Source organism: Mastigoproctus giganteus, chromosome 13 (genome assembly GCF_048544385.1).
Source record: "Mastigoproctus giganteus isolate SK-2022 chromosome 13, ASM4854438v1, whole genome shotgun sequence".
In the NCBI taxonomy this organism is placed as follows: Eukaryota; Metazoa; Arthropoda; class Arachnida; order Uropygi; family Thelyphonidae; genus Mastigoproctus; species Mastigoproctus giganteus.
In genome coordinates, this window is record NC_143587.1 from 118,296,048 (window position 1) to 118,318,595 (window position 22,548).

A 22,548-nucleotide genomic window follows, 5' to 3' on the forward strand; every position below is an offset into this window, starting at 1 on the left:
AACAAAAATATGGACAGGATTTCTAGTCAAGAAAAAAAAGGCCATTAATATACAAGAGGAAAAGAGCAGGAGAAAGAACTGAACCTTGGGGAACACCAGCATTAGTGGAGAAGTTAGAAGACAGATAGTGATCTACCATCATTCACAGTGAGTGATCAAAGAGAAAACTGGATACCCAATTACAGAAAACAGTTGGCAAACCATAAGATGGTATAATAATTAGAAGACCTTTATGCTTATGGATATAAGCAACTTTCCAAGCAGAAGGAAAAACACCAGTGGAATTAAGTGTAAAAAGGCAATGCAGAACAGGAGTAAACCCTGGTGCTTTTATGGCATCAAAACTGTTCAAAATTCTTTGGACATCCTTTTTAAGGAAGATTACAGGAGACATTGAATGGACTGTACTGGGAATGCCGAGAGGTGGTTTACCAAGATAATCAATAAAGGGTTAGAAGAAAAGTAGGATGCCAGCAGGTCAGCTTTGGCTGAAGTGCAATAGAACTATTTGGTTGTAAAAAAAAGAGGTGGAAATAGAGATGGGCAAAAGTTGCGGGCAATAGCTTTGGCAAGAGACCAGAATTGCTCGACTACCATATGGGCAAGAAGCAAGTCTTCTACTGTTAGCCTGTTCAAAATCTAGTTCGGGCTGATTAATAACTGTGCTGTAATTTTTGCAAGCTTCGGTGTACACAGAAAACGAACCTGGAGATTTGGATGCAAGTCAATTGCAATATACATTCTTATCTTGAACAGCCTTTGTATATTTATTGGAAAACCAAAGTTTATATAAAGGAAGAGATTTTATGGTGTAGTGTGGAATAAAGGACTTTTTCCTAAAAGAATAATTTTGCTGACACAATCTGCACAAACAATGACATCAGCAGAATTAAAACAGTAAACCAACCAAGGAAAAGAACAGATATCCCATTTTGCATTCTTGTAATGCCAAACAACACTAGCTTGAGAATGACCACAAGAAAAAGGCTCCATTAGAGAAGAGACCATTACCAAGTCACGATCTAAGGTGCCAAGAGGACCACTCACCTTGACCATGTATCGGAAGGGTAGTGTGTGAGAAAAAGATCAAGTGTCGGCTATGTGGTTAAGATTGTCTGGTATTCTGGTGGTTATATGAACAAATCTGCAAAGTCTTTGGTAGCAATCACATGTGACTAGGAAATGGAAGCCAGCTGAACATTAGGGTGGTAGAAAATGAAAAATACCTGGCAGTAATTGTGCAGCCAGATATGAATTTTCTGAGCAGTGTGAACAGATCTGGCTGTTACAGAACGACTGGACTTCACTGAAATTTGGTCCACTTGTCTTGAGTGTCACCTGAATATCAGCTCCATTGGCATTTTAGGCAGCAAGCCCTAGCTTGGCATACTTGAGGCACTCAAGGACCATCTCTGCCCATAACTGAAGAAAAATTTTGAAAGGTTGGAGATTACATATTTCTGTGCAGGAGGTTTTTTGGCCAAAACAAGGTTTTTTTTTTTTTAAACAAAAAGCAGTTCTTTCCAAAAAAAAAAAAGTTTTCAAAAAAAGAAGGTCTTTTCAAAGTCCATGGCAATAGAAATTAATATTCCTGACAAAACATAGTTTATATTCAAATATAGTCACAGGATTGTTTACCCATATAGTGTGTTTTTAAAAACTACCATACTTTTCATTGCTTGGAGGAATTATTATAATGCCAAGAATGACCTGGGATAACTTTCATATTTCATGCTTCTTTGTGCACTCATCAGTTCTCTGATCAAGGATTGCTTCATACATCAATTCTTTCTTCTTTCATACCATCTGGAAGATTCTCACATTGTTGAAGCTGAAGAAATGATCTGCAAAATATCTACTGTTTTACGATCAACGACAGTGAGTAGTAACAAATTGGTTTTTTTTTTTTTTTTTGTAAAATCTATTCATTTCAATTTAGTTCAAAAACTTGTTCTTTAAATAGCATTATTGGATGACAAATTAGTTCCCCAAATAAGATTATATCTGGCCAAAGTTACATTGTAAACTTACTATTTAACAATACTTCTGATAGCCCAATTGGGCAATTTACTATGTATGAATTCTGTTAGGGGCACTAGTCAACTTATAACTATCTAAGGAAACATACTTTGGTCTTTAGAATTGATGACTGAAAATCATGCTGACTGGTAAACTAAGTCTTCAATTTAACAAATTTATTCATTGGGTCATTCAGTTTCTGCCATGAGCATATTAAATATCCAAAACTGTAACACTTCATTGAATCATACTGGCATACAATCAACTCAACGACACAACGTGTAAGCCAGCACTATTTTTTTTTTTTTAACCATTTGTATAAACCAGTTTAGGTTAAAGTTTAATCACATCAACTTGTTTCTATATTTATATAATATTGTCTCTCATTGGTCTGTTGTAATTGTGATTGACAAGGAAGGTAGCCTTTACTAATTCACTGATGGGCAGGAGAGTGTTTTGGTTCTTATTTTTAGACTATATTGGCATGCAAGTTAGGAGCTGAACAAGAGTAATTTATTTTCTTTGAAAATAAATCTTTAATTATATAAGTTTTTAACCCATAAATATTTAAGGTGGGTTGGCTAGATACAGATCAAATCCTGAAAATTTCATGCTATTCATCTACTCCATCCACAAATCTGAAACTCTTCAAATACCTTTCAACAAAAATGTGGTTTTCTTTGATTTCCTCATTGAAAATTTTACAAGCCTCTGTTAGTTATCACAAAAATGGGAAAAATGTTGGATCAAGTAAGAAATTCTATTTAGCCACTTATTTTATTCTTACCATAAGAAAGTGGAAGAAAGCATCCGAGCTAGGCTCATTTTGCATAGAGCTCTCACTATTTGTTGGATTTTTGAATTGTCTATGGTTTGCACACTAACTGTAAGAAATCGGTTAATGCGTGATGGCCATAGCTTGTTTGCTCAGCTAAGGCACCTGCATGTTCTCACATGTTTCGATCAGAATAGAAAAGAACTACACTATAATTGTTTCCTTGAATGCAAAGAAAAGTTCATGTTTCTGATAAATTACTTCTGAAAACTGAAACTTTAAATGTAAAAGATGAGGAGAGGAGTGCCATTCATAAATTATGTTTGAAAATTCTATTGTTACAAAAATCTTTCCTTTATATGCTTATCTTTCTTATTTATTTTTTTAACAAAATTTCAAGGAAATTTAGTTATTGGAAGCTGCAATGTAAACTTCCAAAAGCCAGTCACATCAAAAGAAAGAAAAGAACAAAACTGAATAATTTAAAAAATATAAAATAAAATAACTGATTATTAATAAGAAATTTTGGTTTTGTGAACTGAACAGTATAACTTGGGAAGAGGGGAGGATTCAGAAATTTTCATAGGTGCCACACTATTGAATTTCCTTTTGCATCTCCTTTCTGGATCTTTCAGATGAAGTCCAAGTACATATGTAACAATTATAGGAATGACTACTTTAGGATTAATAAACTTTTAAGTTCTTTTATTTATCTTTATGGTTTTCTAAGTTGGAAGAGGGTATTAATTATATGCACTGCATTGTTGTTTGTCTAACTGAACAATTATGGTAAAGGGTGCATTTCAAATTATTCTCATTCCATATTCTTTAAGAAATTAAAAAGAAATTCAGAGAATATTTTTTTTAAAAATTTATTTTAACAGTTTTACTATTTCTTGTGAAAAGAAAAAGACCCAAAATTGAACTGCAAAATATCTATTTCTTTATCTTCAATGATAGTGAAAAGTACTGAAAACTTTAGTTTATTTTTACAATTTCTTAAAATTCCACAATAAAAACCATTCCTTGGAGTTTGCCTGTAGCAGGAAATCTTACTAACGAGTCTGTGCACACCTTAAACAAACTCCCTCACATAAAAGGGTTAAAAAGATCAGTCCAGTCCACCAAAAAACCCTCCCTTCCACCCACCTGAAACAAAGTTTGTCTCAGTCAAGACCCTCCAATAGCCCTTTATACTGCAAAGATCAGATTTGATAATCCAGTTGACCTATTTGCATTCCTCTCCCTTTCTTTTCTACTTTTTTCCAATAGCCTCACCAATCACCTCAAATGATGCTGTGCTTAAGAATTTAAGTTGAATTACTTGTTTTTGGTTAATAAATGTTTATAAAGATATTAATGTTTTATTTTTGTATTCCTCCATTTTTGTAGTCGATTTTGATATTTTTAGGGTATGAAATGGATTCCAAGAAATGAAACTGCCATTTATAACACAGTTCCTATGGAAAATGAGGGTGTGACTAACAACAGTTGTTGCTGTTAGGTTTTATATGCACCATGTATTAAATGTACAAGCCTATGTCCAGAAGCCAATTTGCATGTTGTGCAGGCTGAAAAATCTGGAATAACTCACAGAAAGGAACCCTACCCCTTCCACTTGATATCAGCTAACTAAAGCCTTCATTGGACCATAGCTCTCCAAACGAGTGACAAGCAGCAAAACCACTACACTGTCATGAAGGACTATTACAACAGTTCTCCAGGAATCAATTAGGTTGTGAGCTCAGGGTCACCTGTATGTAGAAAATCAAACCAACTTACTCTAAATTAGGTGAAAAGGTTTTATCGTTAATGCCAGCTTTCTGTCTAACCATATGGAGTCCACTTGGGCAACATATCAATTCAATATCACCAATGGGACTTCTGATCAAATAAGAATTGGTGGGTCCATATCGGCAAACACATTTCTTTCTAAAATTTGATGTAATTTTATTTGTTACACCTGTTATTTTTTCTTGATTCACTAATAAAAAATAAAATAAATAAATAAGAAAATAATAAATCACATTCAATTCACTTAATATAAAATATTCTCAACACTGACAAATGCATTGCAAAGTGTAATTTAAGATTGGAAGCAGCATCATATTTCATTTTTAAAAAAAATACAGTAAACCCTAGATTTTATAGACATCAGATTTAACAGATGAAAAAAGATTGGCATTAGAGTGTAAACTGAGAACTCATGAGTCAGAACAAGCACAGTGTTTATGGATAAATTCACTATCATAACATTAAATGCTTATCTGTGTTCTATTTCTTTATTATAGCCTCATGTACAGTGTATCATCATGGCCCTAAGAAAACTAATAAGAAGAAAAAGCTTGTACATCTGAGTGTCACAAAGAAGTTAAAGCTTTAAAAGTTACACCAGTGTAACTTTTAAAGCTGCCAGAAGTTACACTGGTGTCCATTTCCTGCCTCTGTGAGAAATATATAGTGAAAAAACAAACTGTATAAGATATTGTAAAAAAGCTACACTCATAACTATAGGCAGTTATTTTACTTTTCTTTGTTCACAGCAAAACAAACTTTGCCTTCAAAACAAGCTGCACTGGTATTACACTACTTTCAAATAAATGAAATCTCCTATTTACCAAATAACTATGACAGTCTGAAAGAAATTTAAAACATTAAAACATGAATTATGAACAAACAATTCTAAGTTTCATAATGTTAATGCAATGGACTTTATGCTGACAGCAAAAAAAAGTCTTCACAAGTGAAGGCAAAGTTTTTTTTTTTTTTTTTTTCGAACTGTCTTCAAACTTTTACTTTCAAATAATATAACACTGACAGTGGTGCTTCAACAGTTAAAAAAAAAAAAAAAAAAAAACCAACGTGAATTAGGGTTGAATTTGAAAGTGTCTGCAATTCTGTGCAGACACAATAAGAGGGGGTATATGATAAGAGCCTTGTCGATCAATTTGGCCTGGAGAGATTGAGTCTTGAACAAAGAGCAGAATTTTCCTCAGCCTGGTTTGTGTTTGTTAACAGTACAGATTACTTCTACAGGGATGGGATACACTTAAATAGAAAGGGTGCAAGGATATTTGCTGATGCTATCAAGGCAGTGTTAGGTGGGTCAGAAAACTGCTAGCTTGGGGAGGATACACGGACTAACAGATTAACAGTAGCTGCTGGCAGAGGTGAAAGTGATTCTTGCACTGCTTTTATTGGGCACTGCTTCTATTGGAATGAACAGCAGCCTGGAAAACAAAATGCAGGACTTCAGAGAGTGCTGGGAGCTATTGCAGTACAAGTAAACACATGGACTGTGTTAGGGTAGCTAAGAATAGGAACAGGTGCATGTATACTTGCATATACACCAATGCTAGGAGTTTGGTAAATAAATTTGATGAATTTGAGGTGTTGGTCAAAACATCAAAAGGCAGATATTGTTGGGATATCAGAGGTGTGGTGTCACACAGATATAAGGAATGCAGAACTGGAATTTGGAGAGTACAATGTGTACAGGAAGGACAGACAGGATAGGAAGGGAGGAGTGGTTATGCTATAAGTTAAGAAACAAAATCCAAGGAAGTACAGCCAATCGACATGGCTGGACAGTGCAGTGTCGAGTCAGTTTGGTGTGACATAAGCACTGGGAAATCAAATTGAGAGTACAAGTGTGTTATAGGCCTAATGACTCTGACGAGTATAATAAACAACTGCACAGTGAAATAGAGTGGACCAGTAAATCAGAGAGTCTTATAATGGGGAATTTTAATTTCCCAGATATTGACTGGAATTTGTGGGTTGGTCACTAAGTTGGACACACTAGCAAAGCTTTTGTCGATTTATTGGATGCCTGTTTTCTACATAAGCATGTTTGGGAGCCAACTAGACGTAGTAATACTCTTGATCTGATTTTCAGTAGTGATTCTTCATGCATTAAGAACCTGCAGATAAAGGAACCACTAGGTGGCAGTGATCACAGTGTGCGAAGTGGGATTTACTTAAAGATGTAACTACCATGAGGGGTAAAGGGTAGGGTTTTTACTTTCGTAAAGGTGACTACTGAGGTCTGAGACAGTATTTAAATTCTAAACGGTGGAATCAACTGATGATGTTACTAATGGCAAATTCAAAATGGGAAGCATTCAAAGAATTAATCTTGGAAGCTACTAGACTTTTCATACCAACTAAGAAATATTGTTCAAGGTTTAGGCCTAAATGGATGTCAGATGAACTAATTAGACATGTGGCAGAGAAGAAAAATGCATGGGATACATATAAATTAATGGGTAACACAGAAGCTTATGATACATATAAGTTAGTCTGTAACCCAGTCACAAAGGAAGTTAGGCAGGTCAAAGAATGCAAAGAAAAACAGCAAAGAGTTCTTTACTTATGTAAACTCTAGAAGGAGGGGTTGAATCAGATTGGTCCACTGGATATCGATGGTTCAACTGTTGATGATCCTGCTCAGGTAGAAAACGAACTAAATGAGTATTTTTCATCTACATTCACACGAGGAGTTATTCAGGGAGGGGAATGTCAGAGGTGAATTGAACTCTGGCAGTGAGCTAGATGATTTTGTAAAAACTGCCAGCAAAGTGGAGGAGAAATTGTTGCAGATAAACATAAGAAAGGCAGCAAAGGAAGTAAGCAAACCCTTAGCCATAATTATGGGAGCTTCCTTGGACTCAGAGGAGGTATCCATGGACTGGATATGTGCAAATATGACCCAAATTCACAAAGGAGGATCAAAGGGTGACAAGTAGTTACAAACCTTCTAGTTTAACTTGTGTTCCAGAAAAATTAATGGAGGCACTGGTTAAAGAAGCACTGCAGGATCATCTAGACAAGACTTCAGTTATAGCTCAGATACAGCATGGTTTTGTTAAGGGGAAGTCTTGTCTGATAAATCTGATAGGATACCATGATGTGGTCACAAAGGAACTGGATGCAAAGAATAATTTTGATATCATATATTTGGATCTTTGGAAAGGCTTTTGATACTGTTACACATGGAAGATTGCTGCACAAATTGGAGCAGTGTGGCATTGGAGGCAAATTGCTACTATGGATAAAGGGATGGTTGAGTGGGAGAAGACAGAGTGATAATCAATGGACACTGTGCTTTGTGGACTAATGTTATTAGAGGAATCCCTCAGGGTTCAGTGTTAGGTTCATTTTTGTTTTCTGTATTTATTAATGATGGTATATCAGGCTTAATGTCCAAATTTGCAGATGATACAAAGGTTGGCAGGTTGTTAATGACAGTTGGCTGCTGCAACAGGATCTAGAAAAGTTGAGCAGATGGACTGAGAGGTGGAAACTGAAGTTTAACATTGACAAATGTAAAGTAGTTCATATGGGGAGCAGTAACCCCAGAGTAACATATCAACTGTGTGGTACTACACTGACAGTGGTAGAGTGAAAAGGACCTGGGGATAATTGTGCAGGCAGATATGTAGTTTTCTGAGCAGTGCAGATGGTCTGCATGAGTAGCTCATGGTTCTTGTCAATGATATACAAGAATTGTTCTAGCAGGAATAAGGAGGTAATTATCCCCTTGTGTAAGGCAATAATCAAGCCAAACCTTCAGTATTGTATACAGGTCTGGAGGCCTCATTTTAGGAAGGATGTAGAGCTGCTGGAGCAAGTTAAAAACTTGTTGAGAAGTATACCTCTCTTCAATAAATTTAACAAGTTCTTTTTTGAAAAAGTTTCAGCTTCTTGATCTGCATAAACCCAGGGACCCACATCTGGTGAGTATGGGCTTGGCATGCCCAGGACCCTGAGCTGGATATCTCTTCTCTTCTCTTTCTTGGTGATTCCCTTCTACTTTTGTGTCTCTCTCTCTCTCTCTCTCTCTCTGGGTAACTTGAATTTTTTTTTTTTGGCTGGTGCAGCATAATTGCACCATATAGCTAATAATAATAAAAAAAAAGTGCAGAGAAGGGCAACAAGATTAGCAAATGGACCAAAGGGTTGCTCTTACGATGAAAGGCTTAAGTTCTGAAAATTACAGTGTCTGGAGACTAGGTACCTGCGAGGTGATCTGATTGAGGCATATAAAACCTTGAATGGTTTGAGCATGCTCAATGCTGATGGGATTTTTCCTCTTACTCAGATTAATTGCCTGAAGGAGCATAAATTGAAATTGAGGAAAGGCAGTTGTAGGATAGATGTGTGGAAGTTTGCCTTTAGCCCAACATGTGGTCGATTGCTGGAAGAAACTTCCAGCACCCCTGGGGCTCACATCTGGTGAGTATGGGCTTGGCCCACCCAGGGTCCTGAGCTGGATATCATCATTTTTCTCTTTCTTGGTGATTCATTTCTACCTCTCTGCCTTCCTTGCACCATGTGGCTAAGCAGTAGTAGTAATAATCTGTCATTGTAGGAGTTGATAACTTAAATAGATTCAACACAGAACTAGACAAACATTTGGAGCGAGTGAATGGGTGAAAATAGATTTTTTTTTTTGGATAATGCTATATAAGCTTGCTTTCTTGCATCATGTGCCTTTACTAATGCTAAGTAGCGACCAGTATTAACCTCAAAGATGTAGTTTTATAAATGTTTTGTACAACAGTGCTTAGCTGATATCGGAGAATGTGGTGCTGAAGTGAATTCAGCTGGTAAAAAGCGAGCTGAATGCATTGGGAATACTGTTCCCAACAAAATTCAACTTTGACTTTTTAGCTCCGACTCCAAATACAGATTTTCCAGACACCAATAAAGTCATGGTATATTATCTGCTATAGACTATGTATCAACCAATAAAATCAAGGTAAATAAAAGCTTGTTTTTTGTTTATTTTGGCGTTTCTAATAAACACACAGTAACGGTTTAAGTTGTCAATTACATGAGGTAAAGGTACTGCTGGGAAAAAACCTTCTATTAAACAGACATCTGACAACAATGCACACCCAGTCCTTGCCTATTAGTCTGTAAAATCAAGGGTTTACTGTACACAAACTGTAACAAATTAGTTTGACTGGCATGCACTCTTTGCTACAATTACTAGATACAATTTTGGATTTTCCTTACAGCTGTAAGGCAAATCCAAAACTTTATACGGAAAATTTATTATTCATGCACTGTTCTTACTAATTCAACTTTTCACACACACACACAAATATATGCAAAGTAAGACAAGCATTTCTTCACCTATATGAAACTTTTGGTGTTTCACAAGAAACACTAAAGAAATTATAGTAGTTTTGAAAACAACAAATCCAAATTGAACATGTGTGGGACACCCTTGGGTGTCGCACTGCATGCTGACAGTCAACTTCTCGATTACTTGGTGAGCTAAGGTCTACGCTGGTGGAAGAATGGGATTTGTTGCCACAGAATCTTATAGACACCCTTATATTGAGCATGGTTCACTGCTGTCAACATTGTATTGGATCTACATAATTTCGCATTTTTAATGAATAAATACACTGCTCAACAAAATGTTTTTCATGAATATTTTATTGTGAATACTGTTGCTGAAGGCAAATATTTGATATAAAAGGAGTCCTGGTATACAAATTCTGAGTATCCAACAGAAATTGACCTACCACCCCACAGAGCTGCACATTATGCAAAGCATTCCTGCCTATAAAAACACTGGTTGCAACAGCATCATTTCATTCCTCTTTTTGATTTGTTCAGTGGGATAGCCACATTTCCAGTACTCAGGATGACAAGTCATCATTGTTTAGATAATTCTTTGAAATGTCAGGCTTTTGGATGACTTGAAGACAGGCAGTCGCAGATGGCACATTGACTTAATGTGTCACACAGTATCATATTGGCACAATGGAAACAGTTTCAGGAAACAGAAACAATTACAAGAGGAGCTAGCTGTTTTTTTTTTTTTTTAGGAGCATTAGCAACTAAGGCCATATTGCTCTGGGATATGTGGTGGTGGTCATTCCCTGACCTTTCCGCATCCTCCGTATTTGGTGGTGACAGGCTCGAACCGTGGTCTAATCAAGAAGCGTGTGTTACGCACTGTTGCTCCTTCCCACCTGGCTACGGAGGCGCAAGAGGAGCTAACAAAGGTCATCCAAGGGCTACATCACAGAACAGATCACTTTCTGGCTCTAACAGCTAGACAGAGCCCTACAATGTCTTGTCATCAACTGTCTCTTGAGGTTGCTGCAACCACAGGTGAAAACATTTCCAACCAGACTGTATTACGAAGGCTCAATTCAAGTGGACTCTACACAAGGAAGCCAGAGGTTTCCCCTCCGAAACCACCACAGAGCTCATCAAAACTGGTGCCATGAACATGTGACTTGGAGCCCTGACAAATGAGGTATAGTTCTGTTTTCTGATGAGTCCTGTTTCAGCCTACAAATGTTATTTCATCTGGAGACAAATGGGAATGCGATAGCATTCCTCCAACATCAGAGAAAGTAACATTGTAAGCGGAGGCGATGTTCTCATGTGGGGCAGAATAATGATCAATGGCCGCACCCCTCTGTGTTTTTGATAGAGGTTACTGTAAATGTGCAGAAGTACTGAGAACAGATCCTCAAACCTTATGTGACACTTTTTAGGGGTGTGGTTGGTGCCCAGATCTTCTTTTCATGCACGACAATGCCATTGCCCATAGAGCTCAAGTGGCAAAGGAATATCTTAAAACTGAAGATATCCAACAACTGCCATGGCCAGCATGATCACCAGACTTAAATCCAATTGAACGTGAGTGGGACACCCTTGGGTAGAGTGTCCCAAGGTGCTGAACAACCAAGGCACTAGGCTGTTCGGCTCCTGTCTGCAAAATAGCTGGTGCCCCTTTACAAACAAAAATATCGAAAAAGATATGTTGCACGGTTTGGTGTAACATGAACAGAATATTAGAATAAATAAATACGAAATTTTATTTGAAACAAGTTTATTCACAAAATTTTTTACTTTTCTTGATTTCATATTTACAAAATTAGAAATAATTTCCTTTACATCTAATTCAGCACATACATCATTTTCAATTGCTATTAATGCAAGGTTTAAGCCACTCTTGTGAAATACTTGTTGTAAATATGTCTTAATTAAATTTAATTTAGAAAATGAATGTTCACTGCTTGCTACAGTAACAGGAATGGTCAATAATATTCTTAAAACAATCGTTAAGTTAGGAAAGGATAAATTATTAGATACAATAAACTGAAGAACATCAAAAGGGTTTTGAATTATGTTAGAAAATGAAGTGCTCACTATGAATTTCCAATTTGTTCAAAATGTTCATTCAATGATGTCCAAGCGGTATCCAAAATCATATAAAAAAACATAATCTGATATTATCTTCTGGCATTCGCGGTGATTTGTCATGATGTTCATACCGAATATTCATAATAACTGCACAATCATACACCAACCATTATTAAAAATATAAAGTGTTTATGTTATATTAAAATAATTATGTAGATAAATGAAATAAATAGAATGATATAATTCCACCAGATAAAACTGATAAAAAGGTAACTGTCTGTACAATAAAATATCAAATTTTAAACTGCAAAAGAATTATTTACAATAAAACAACGTAGACAAAACAAAACATGATAAAAGCGCTAAAACACTGTAGTTTTCAGAGGCATCCGCTTCCTTTTTCAACAGTGAGGTTTATCGTACGGCACATCCTTAAATATCAGCAGGCTCACGGTTCTCAACAAGTGTTTCCACAGGAGCATGGGCAGTATTCTCTTCGTATGCACTGGAACCGGAAATGGCTTGGGAGCATGCCTGGCAGAACTGCTCATCCGTCCAAGATCCACCGCCTCGAAGAGGGGATGAATGCAGATTCCCGTCTCTATTAATGTTATTGCTCTCAGAGGAACAAATCCGCAAGCTCTCGAGCCATTTGCGGTCCCAAAATTTATGTGCCCGGTCGACACAGCTTTGTTTGGGGAGATTTGATGGTGCTCCAACCAAAAATGTTCTGCCACAGCAGACTTCCCATAATCTGCGGTCTTTATCGTGTTCATATGCTCACCCAGATAATCTTTGAACCGACATTTCGTTTCACCAAATGTCAGTTCAAAGGAATGTCAGTACATTCCCCACAATCTGAGCACCTGATCTCATACATGACCCCACTTGTAAATTCCCTTGGTATGGGGTCCTTGACCTGTGACACAACTGTGTGCAACCTCTGGCCTGGAAGCTGTACACAGCGTGTCTGGCAATCGCACAATACCCGAGCTATACGCTCAGTTATGCCCGGATGTAGGGAATGTATGCAGTGGCAACTGGTGTAAACGGTTCTCTTCGTCCGTGCTCCGCTCCTCAGATATATTTATCTATGATCTTCTGGGGATAGCTGCATTTTCTGATATCTGCTGTGACATATTTAATTTCTTCTTTTCTATCCTTGGGGGGGGTGCTGCAATGGGACCCAGCCCTAATAACACCATTCTTATGATGGTTGGTTTGTGCCGTATCGTAATGTGTATATTGGCCCCGGCACATGGGTTTCCTATATACACTGGTTTTCAGCCTAGGGCCTTCCCTACGTACCAACACGTCAAGGAAAGGGAAGGCGTATGAATGCAATAAAGATCGCAGATTATGGGAAGTCTGCTGTGGCAGAACATTTTTGGGAGGAGCACCATCAAATCTCCCCAGACGAAGCTGTTATAGTCAACCGTCACATAAATTTTGGGACCATAAATGGCTCGAGAGCTTGTGGATTTGTTCCTCTGAGAGCAATACCATTAATAGAGACAGGGGAATCCGCATTCATCCCCTCTTTGAGGCAGTGGTTCTTGGATGGGATGAGCCGTTCCGCCTAGTACGCTCCCAAGCCATTTCCGGTTCCAGTGCACATGAGGAGAATACTGTTCATGCTCCCGTAGAAACACGGGCTGAGAACCCGCTGATATTTAAGGATGTGCTGTATGATAAACCTCACTGTTAAAAAAGGAGGTGGATGCCTCTGAAAGCTATGGTGTTTTAGCACTTTTATCATCTTTTGCTTTTTCTGCATTGTTTTATTGCAAATAATTCTCTTGCAGTTTAAAATTTCATATTTTATTGTACAGACAGTTACCTTTTTATCAGTTTTATCCGGTGGAATTATATCATTCTATTCATTTCATTTATCTACATCATTATTTTAATATAACATAACACTATTTATATTTTTAATAACAGTTGGTGTATGATTGTGCAGTTATTATGAATATGAATATTCTCAACCCCAGAGGCTTATTTGAAGATGTTCATACTGAAATTCAAGTGTTTTTTTTTTCCTTCGGCAAACTTCAACTATAGATTTAAATTCTGGTTCTCCATCCACATCTTCACTAAGTTTTTTTGCTATTTCAAGAAGATCCTTGTAATTTGAATCTGATCAATATCTTAATACGAATGTTTTTAAATTGCCGATGGATTCTAAGAGAAGTGCAAGGTTCATATTTTTATCTTGGAGTTGTTTGCTGACAGGATTTATTCTATTAGTATATCATGCCAAATTATCAAGGAGTAAATAAATTTATAATCTTTTATTTAACACAGACTTTGTGCTTCATGTTGTATTTCTTCATTGAAGTTGTCATGGTCCATAATTTCATACAGCGAATCATAAATTTCTCTTAGTTGATATCGTAAAGGCCGGATTTGTTCAATTCTACTTTTCCATTGAGTGTCTGAAAGCTGCTTTAATGTTAAATGTGAGATGTTCTTTAAAAGAATTCTCCATCGCTTCAGAGAAGATGAAAAAAAAATTATATAATTCTTGCACAGTTGCAAAAAAACTGTCTACACTGACTTTTGCTGCATCATTTATTGTTAAATTTAGAGCATGAGCAGCACAGGGGATATAAAAGGCACAAGGATTTGTGTTTAAGAGCATACTTTGAAGCCCATTTCTTTTCCCTTTCATATTCGCCCCCATTGTCATACCCTTGACCCCTTATATCCTCAATTGAAATGTTCCATTTTTCCAATAGTTTATTTATGGTTTCGTATAAACCGTAGCCTGTAGAGTTATCAACTTGCACAAAACCTAAAAATTTTTCTTCGATTTCGACTTTTCCATCTGTGTATCAAACAAAAAATATGATAATACTCATCTGTTCTGTTTTACTTACGTCAGGTGTGCAGTCCAAGATCATTGAATAGTATTTAGCCTTTTGAATTGATAAGATTTTATCCCTTATTCAATTGCTTAAAATTTGCAATATTTCATTTTGACTGTCTTTACTTATATAGTGAATACAACCTTTTTGCCATAGAGCTCTTTCTATGTGGGTTTCCATAACCGGGTCAAACTTAGCAAACAGTTAGACTAATTTTAAAAAGTTTCCGTTATCCTTTTGATATAACATATCTGATGATCCTCGAAATGCTAAATGTTGGACACCAAGGAATTTTACTATTTCAATCAATCTTTCTAAAACATTTCACCAATGTCTTTTTTCCATTTCGTACATGTTTTGTGTTTGAAAGTAAACAGTTTTTATTTTTCAGATTCTTCTCAAGTTCCTTCCATTATAAAAAAAATTTTCATGCGAGTCATACTGGTCTCATGTCTATGTAAAGTTTTGGATATGTTTCCCTAGTCATCATATCCTTTTATGAGGCTACTACTCTCAGCAGGTGTAAAAAGCTTACAACAAAAACAGAATTTCTGGTTAAAATAAAAATAACCCATGTCCTTGTTACCAACTCTCCGTTTTCCATTTTTTTTTATTATCATATGAATTGCTAAATTTACGTCCATTTGTATCTCTCAGATATATTAAATTTTTATTTTGAATAGGTCCCATTTCAGATGAAACTATTCTTAATTTGTCACCAATATTTGTCCATTTTGCTGGGTCTTCTAAATTTACATTAACTAACGATTTTTCATTTATAACAATGTCTTGCTCCGAATTATCTCGAAACGATTCTTCACTTAAGACGTTTTCCATGTCATGATTTAAAGAATTTTAATTACCTCGAGATCTAGATCACCAATTATTTCCTCATGGTCTTGATCAGTCATAATATTCTCATTTGATCTGGCTGATGAACTTGGGTTGGATGTCTCTTCGTCAACAATTGGTTTTGATGATGTGTTAAGTTGGATACAGTCTAAGTCCACAGTATTCTTCACTTTTTTAATGAAATGAGTTATAGCACCGGCTTGTTTTTGAAAGGCGGCCTTGCTTTCGCGGCCTTACATTTATGATTCTGGGCACCAGATAACTTCTTAGATTCCATTTTTTTTATTAAATTTTTAGACTGAAATTCAATAATAAAAATAAAATTGGGGTTAATTCCAAAATACCCACTGTTTTTAGTGGGTATTTTATCTGTTTCTTTGTATCTAAACATAACAGATGCATACAAATGGATCATAACATTTTTGTTCATGGCCAGGGACAAAGTCAGTGTCCTCATTTTGTTGTGAAAATTGCAAATGAACGTCAAAACCATAAATTTAACCAAACTGCATGCTTTGGAGCAAACTGAAGTAGACACTGTACACTGCCTGGTAATTGTTTATTTGCTCTCTAAACACCATGGGAACAAAACACTGATTACAGGGGGGAGGGGTCCATCCCATTGTACTTATCACTTTCAGGACGCCATAGGCATAATGTAGAATGTATTCAGCACAAAAGGCCGCCGTAGCCTAGTGGTCAGGCGCATGGGTGCATAAGTACACGTGCCTTGAGTGACCGAGGTTCAAGCCCGTGACTGCTGAATACGGTGCTGTTTCTTGTATTCTGTCTATCTTGTGAACTCCTCTGACCTTTGATCGTCCCGGAGTATAAACAGAAAATTTATTTTATTATCATAGCTGTGTTTTATACTATCTTTTCATTTTATGAAACACTAGTTCAGGGAACCCCGTGAGTGCACTTACATTTTAATAGGTGATGATAATAACTGACAACAAAACTAAAAATCTCTGGGCAAGAGTGTTTAAAAATAATAAAAATCCAAAGTACACTCTCGATTTTCCGGGATAGATAGTAAAAATAAAATCCCGGATAATTGAATTCCCGGTTAATCCAAAAAGATCGAAAAATGTTCAGCAATGTACCCAAAAAATATGATGACAGATAAAAAAAAAAAAAAAAAAAAACGACTCGCTACACGCATGTCCAATAGGATGCTTTACTTATTTTTTTATGATGTCGATTTTAAATCCAATAGCTTTTGCTTTATTTTTTACGATGCATGTATGATTTGGTCACGAACATTATAATGGTTCGGTAAAGATTTAACGGATGCACTATTTTCAAACTTTTGAATATTTTCAAGTTTTTGTTCAATTGAAAAAAAAAAAAAAAAAAAAAAAAACAACTCTTTTGCATTTACACATCACTTTCGCGATTTCTAAACAAAAAATATCTACAATAAAAAAAAAGTTTAAACACTCCTGACAAATACTGAAATGAAATTTGTCTTTTTTGGTGCAATGAAACAACAATCCACACTATGAACTAAAACGGACTAAACATTTGTTCTCTTTCCATTTTTTATTTGAGCAGCGGGTGCGAAGACAGCAGGGGTTGCGGGATAATAGGTACATTCATCTCCCAATCGTGACTTATAACACTGCTTCTTGTCGCTCATTTACGACTTGCAAAACATCTGTTTATGCCTATTCCATTTATTACTTCAATTTTATGATTTCCAGGGAATATATTTTTTTTTTGCTTTGGAGTCATGAAATGTCCCGGTAAATTGAGAGTCTGTTGTTTAAGTACTGTCTTTATTTACATAGTAGGAACAACTGGGCCTTAGTTTAGATTGGGGCATTAAAAAAAGAAATCACTTTAAAAATTTGAGTTTACAGAGGTCCTCCTCTATCATGAGGCCCAAAGCTAGTGCCTCACGTGCCTATTTATAAGTATGGCCCTGCTATTACCAATTGTTGCTAAGACCATAAATTGATTCATAGAAATCCAATGTTCCTAAGTGCACATAAATCAACTGTAGTGCACTGTATAATAAGTAGACACAATTTAGTATGTTTTATATATCAGCAAGCATCTGGTACATTCGAACGTTGATGATCCTGATCAGGTACCTGACAAACTGAATGAGTATTTTGCATCAACATTCACATGTCAGGAATTCTGTAGGGAAGTGGAGGCCAGAAGTTTATCAACCTCTAACAGGGAGTTAAACATAAGAAAGGCATCTGGGGTGGACAAGATCTATCCAGTTATATTAAAGTAGGCAGCAAAGGAAGTAAGCAAATCCTTAGATATAATTGAGAACATCCATGGATTCAAGGGAGTTCCCCACAGATTTTTGGGGCCCTCTAAATAAAAGAATACAAAATTACAGATAAACATTTAAGTATGAAAGTGAATATTTATTTAGAATGAGAAAAGACATCACAACAAATTGCAAATTTAAAAAAGCTGACAAATACTGCAAACATCACAAAATTCGGAAATATATTTTTTAATTAACTGTCTGACACACCTCTATAATACTTTTTTTGCATTTTTTGGCTGCATACTCTTTGATAGTTTAAAAAAGTTTCTTTTGGCTTCACAACTCGTTATTGGTAATGTCATGGAAATTGTTAGGATCGTTATTATTAGCTATATGGTGCAAGGAAGCCTGAGGCTTATGCTGCACCAGCCAGAAAAAAAATTCTGGAGTTACCGAGAGAGAGAGAGAGAGAGAGAGAGAGAGAGAGAGAGAGAGAGAGAGGGGGGGGGGTAGCAATAATGATGATATCCAGCTCAGGACCCTGGGTGTGCCAAGCCCATACTCACCAGATGTGAGCCCCTGGAGATATTTTTGTCAAATTTGGGAAAACCTCTATCAAGTTTCATATATGAGCAGTAAGTTTACGGGTCATTTCAAGTTTTCTTTGTTCACTAATTTTAAATACTCTGAATTGACGGCGCTCGTTAACCAGTTTGTCTTCAATGTCCTTGTTGCAGTGGTGTATTACGTTTTATGTTATCATCATTGGTGGCAGGAGTATTCCTGTAAGCCATTCTTACATGGGGACAGCTGGCAATAACTTAACTGTACACTGAAGTAACTGAAAACCACATAAATATATCCCTCTAAACCAAAAACTAAATATATCCCAACTGAACTTCCTATTAGTCGGATCCCAAAAGTGCACGTGGCCACTCCAATGAGGAGTGAGTTTGTTTGGGGATTTATTAGGTGAATCGGCATCTATGACCATAGTATGCCACTGAATCAGGGAAAGTATGAGTGGAAAGAAACAGCAGTCTTAACTGACTGTGATCAAAATGTCTTAATTTTGAGAATTTTACAAAAACATATGACTATGTGAACACATTGCTGGGGCCTCCCTCCCAAGGCCTTGGAAGGGGTCCTGAAGCTTAAGCTTTATTAGATTCAAGGTAAATCCACCTCTGGTGACAAGCAATTTCAGACCTGATAGTTTAACTTCTGTTCCATGGAAAATAATGCAGTGACCAGTTAAAGAAGCATTGCAGGTTCATCTAGACAAGACTGCAATTATAGTTCAGACAGTATGGGTTTGTTAAGGGGGTGTGTTGTCTGACAAATTTGATTGGATACTGCGATGTGGTCACAAAGGAACTGGATGCAAAAAATAATTTTGATATCATATATTGGATTCCAGGAAAAATTTTGATACCGCTGCACACGGAAGATTGCTGTACAAATTGGAGCAGTATGGCATTAAGGGCAAGTTGCTACAATGGATAAAAGGATAGGAGAAGACAAAGTGGTAATCAATGGATACTGCTCTTCGTGGACTAATGCAAAATACTGCATATGGGTAGCAGTAACCCAAGAAAAACGTACCAACTGTGTGGTACTACACTCAGGGAGGTGGAGAATGAAAAATACCTGGGGGTAATTGTGCAGTTGGATATGAAGTTCTCTGAGTAGTGCAGACGGGCTGCCAGAGCAGGTCATGGAGTTTTGTCAATGATATATAGGAATTTTTCTAGCAGAGACAAGGAGGTGATGATACCTGTGAATAAGACAATGGTCAGGCCACACCTCGAATACTGCGTACAGGTCTGCAGGCCTCATTTTAGGAAGTATGTAGAGTCTAGAAAGAGTAGAGAGAAGGTCGACAAGACCTTCTCTGTACTCTTTCTAGACTTCTCTGTACTCAAGAGGAACAAAGGGGTTCTAATACCAAGAGAGGCTTAAATTCTGTAATTTGCAGCATCTGGAGATTAGGCAACTGCGAGGTGATTTGATTGAGGAATAACAAGGCCTTGAATGGTCTGAGCAGGCTCAGTGCTAATGGGATACTTCCGCTTACTCAGATTAAGAACATGAGGGGGAATAGATTCAAACTCAGGAAAGACAGTTGTAGAATAGATGTGCGGAAGTTTGCCTTTAGCCAGCGGGTAGTTGATTGCTGGAAGAGACTTCCATCTTTTGTTGTGGAAGTTGATAGCTTAAATAAATTTAAAGCTGAACTAGACGAACATGCTCAATGCTGATGGGAATTTTTTCTCTTGCTTAGAATGATCGCCTGAGAGGGCATAAATTCAAATTGAGGAAAGACAGTTGTAGGATAGACGTGCAGAAGTTTACCTTTAGTCAGCGTGTGGTTCATTGCTGGAACAAAACTTCCATCTGTTGCTGCAGAAGTTGATAGCTTAAATAATTCAAGGCAGAATTAGACAAACCTTTGGAGCGAATGGATGGGTGAAATGAGAAGGGTGGTTTTTTTTTTTTTTTTTTTGTTATTGCTGTATAAGCTTGCTTTCTTTTCTTGCATCATATGCATTTACCAATGCTGATGCTAACATTTGGAGTGACCGAATGGGTGAAATGGGAAGGTGTTTTTTTTTTTTTTTTTTTTTGGCTGATGCTCTATAAGCTTGCTTTCTTACATCATATGCCTCAACTAATACTATTAGTGGTGTCCCCCAGGGCTCGGTTGAGCTCATTGTTGTTTTGTATATTTATCAAATTTGTTTGTTTGTTATTTGGTTTTTAGGAGCATTAGCAACTAAGGCCATATTGCTCCGGGATATGCGGTGGTCAATCCTTGACCTTTCCGCATCCTCCGTATTTGATGGTGACGGGCTCGAACCCCGGTCTAATCAAGAAGCATGTGCTACGCACTGCTGCTCCTTCCCACCTGGCTACGGAGGCGCCTATTATACAGGGTGTTTCAGTTAAACGTTTCAGAACTTCTAAGAGGGGTAGGGTACATCCTGACAACTCGAAATCATATAGCAATGTGGGGTCGGAAATGCTTTCCTGAAGCGGTGTTGTACACAGAAGCACCATAAAGAAAAGAGACCGTAAGTGAGAAATCGTTTTAATAATACATGAAAAGAAGCAAAAGGTACATGGATTAAAGTAAGTGTTCGAAGTTTCTTCCACGGGCTACAATGCACGCCTCACATCTCCGACGCATGGACATCCGAACATTCTGGAATACTCCAGGCGAATTTCGAATTTCTTGAACAAGAACGCCAAGTTAGTAGGATGGATGATTACACGAACGCAGAGTTAGCCGATATGCATTTGGCGTACGGGGCTGCAAATTGTAGTGGGCCAGCCGCACAGCGTTTGTACGCGGAATGATATCCGACGAGGCGTATTCCCAGTCATAATTTCTTTACAAGACTGCACCAGAGGTTAGCTGAGAGAGGTTCATTTGAAAGAGCTGACAGAGACAGGGTAAGAACAGCACGGACTCCAGCCATCGAACAGAATGTGCTGCAGCATGTACAGGGGAATCCAAGAACGAGTACACGAAGTCTAGCAAACGCAGTCGGGGTTTCCCATTGCAGCGTCTGGAGGATTCTCCGAGAACAAGACATGCATCCGTTTCACGTGCAGCGTGTCCAGACACAGCAACCGGAGGATTATGCACCTCGTATTGCTTTCGCACAGTGGTACCTTGGAAAATGTGCTACAAATCCCCTTTTCCCTACTGAAGTGTTGTTTTCCGATGAGGCATCCTTCACAAGGGAAGAAATTTTCAACACGCATAACGACCATATCTGGGCGGTCGAGAACCCGCATGCAATACGACGTCGTGCAGCACAGATTCGATTTTCGGTCAATGTATGGGCTGGTATTATGGGAGATCACCTCATTGGACCTTACCTGTTACCGTGTCGTCTAACCGGACCTATCTACTTGATCTTTCTGCAGCAAGTATTGCCACAACTTTTGAGAGATGAACAGATTTCTGCATCGACGCAACACACAATGTGGTTCCAACACGATGGAGCCCCTGCCCATTATAGCGGAGATGTTCGTAACTACCTGGATGTCACATTTGGTCAACAGTGGATCGGACGTGGTGGTCCCGTGCGTTGGCCTGCTCTGTCACCCGACCTATCATGTCTTGATTTTTATTTCTGGGGTCATATGAAATCGCTAGTTTATGACACCCCTGTTGACAATGCTGAGGAGCTGGTTGCAAGAATCGCAGTAGCTGCCGAAGAAATTCGAAATTCGCCTGGAGTATTCCAGAATGTTCGGATGTCCATGCGTCGGAGATGTGAGGCGTGCATTGTAGCCCGTGGAAGAAACTTCGAACACTTACTTTAATCCATGTACCTTTTGCTTCTTTTCATGTATTATTAAAACGATTTCTCACTTACGGTCTCTTTTCTTTATGGTGCTTCTGTGTACAACACCGCTTCAGGAAAGCATTTCCGACCCCACATTGCTATATGATTTCGAGTTGTCAGGATGTACCCTACCCCTCTTAGAAGTTCTGAAACGTTTAACTGAAACACCCTGTATATTTATCAAATGATATTGATGATGGTATATCAAGTTAAATCAAATTTTCAGATGATACAAAGGTTTGTTGGGTTGTTAAT

At 37.4% G+C, this 22,548-nt stretch overlaps 1 protein-coding gene across 1 annotated transcript in view; it reads right to left on the reverse strand.

The window, feature by feature from the left end:
• Positions 1-22,548, reverse strand: part of LOC150076392 (methylated-DNA--protein-cysteine methyltransferase-like) — a 56,957-nt gene that overhangs the window by 20,702 nt on the left and 13,707 nt on the right. Inside the window, exon 2 of the mRNA XM_090387638.1 lies at positions 4,577-4,778. Within this exon, the coding sequence (XP_090243764.1) occupies positions 4,577-4,778 (202 nt within the window). The remainder of the gene's footprint in view (positions 1-4,576; positions 4,779-22,548) is intronic.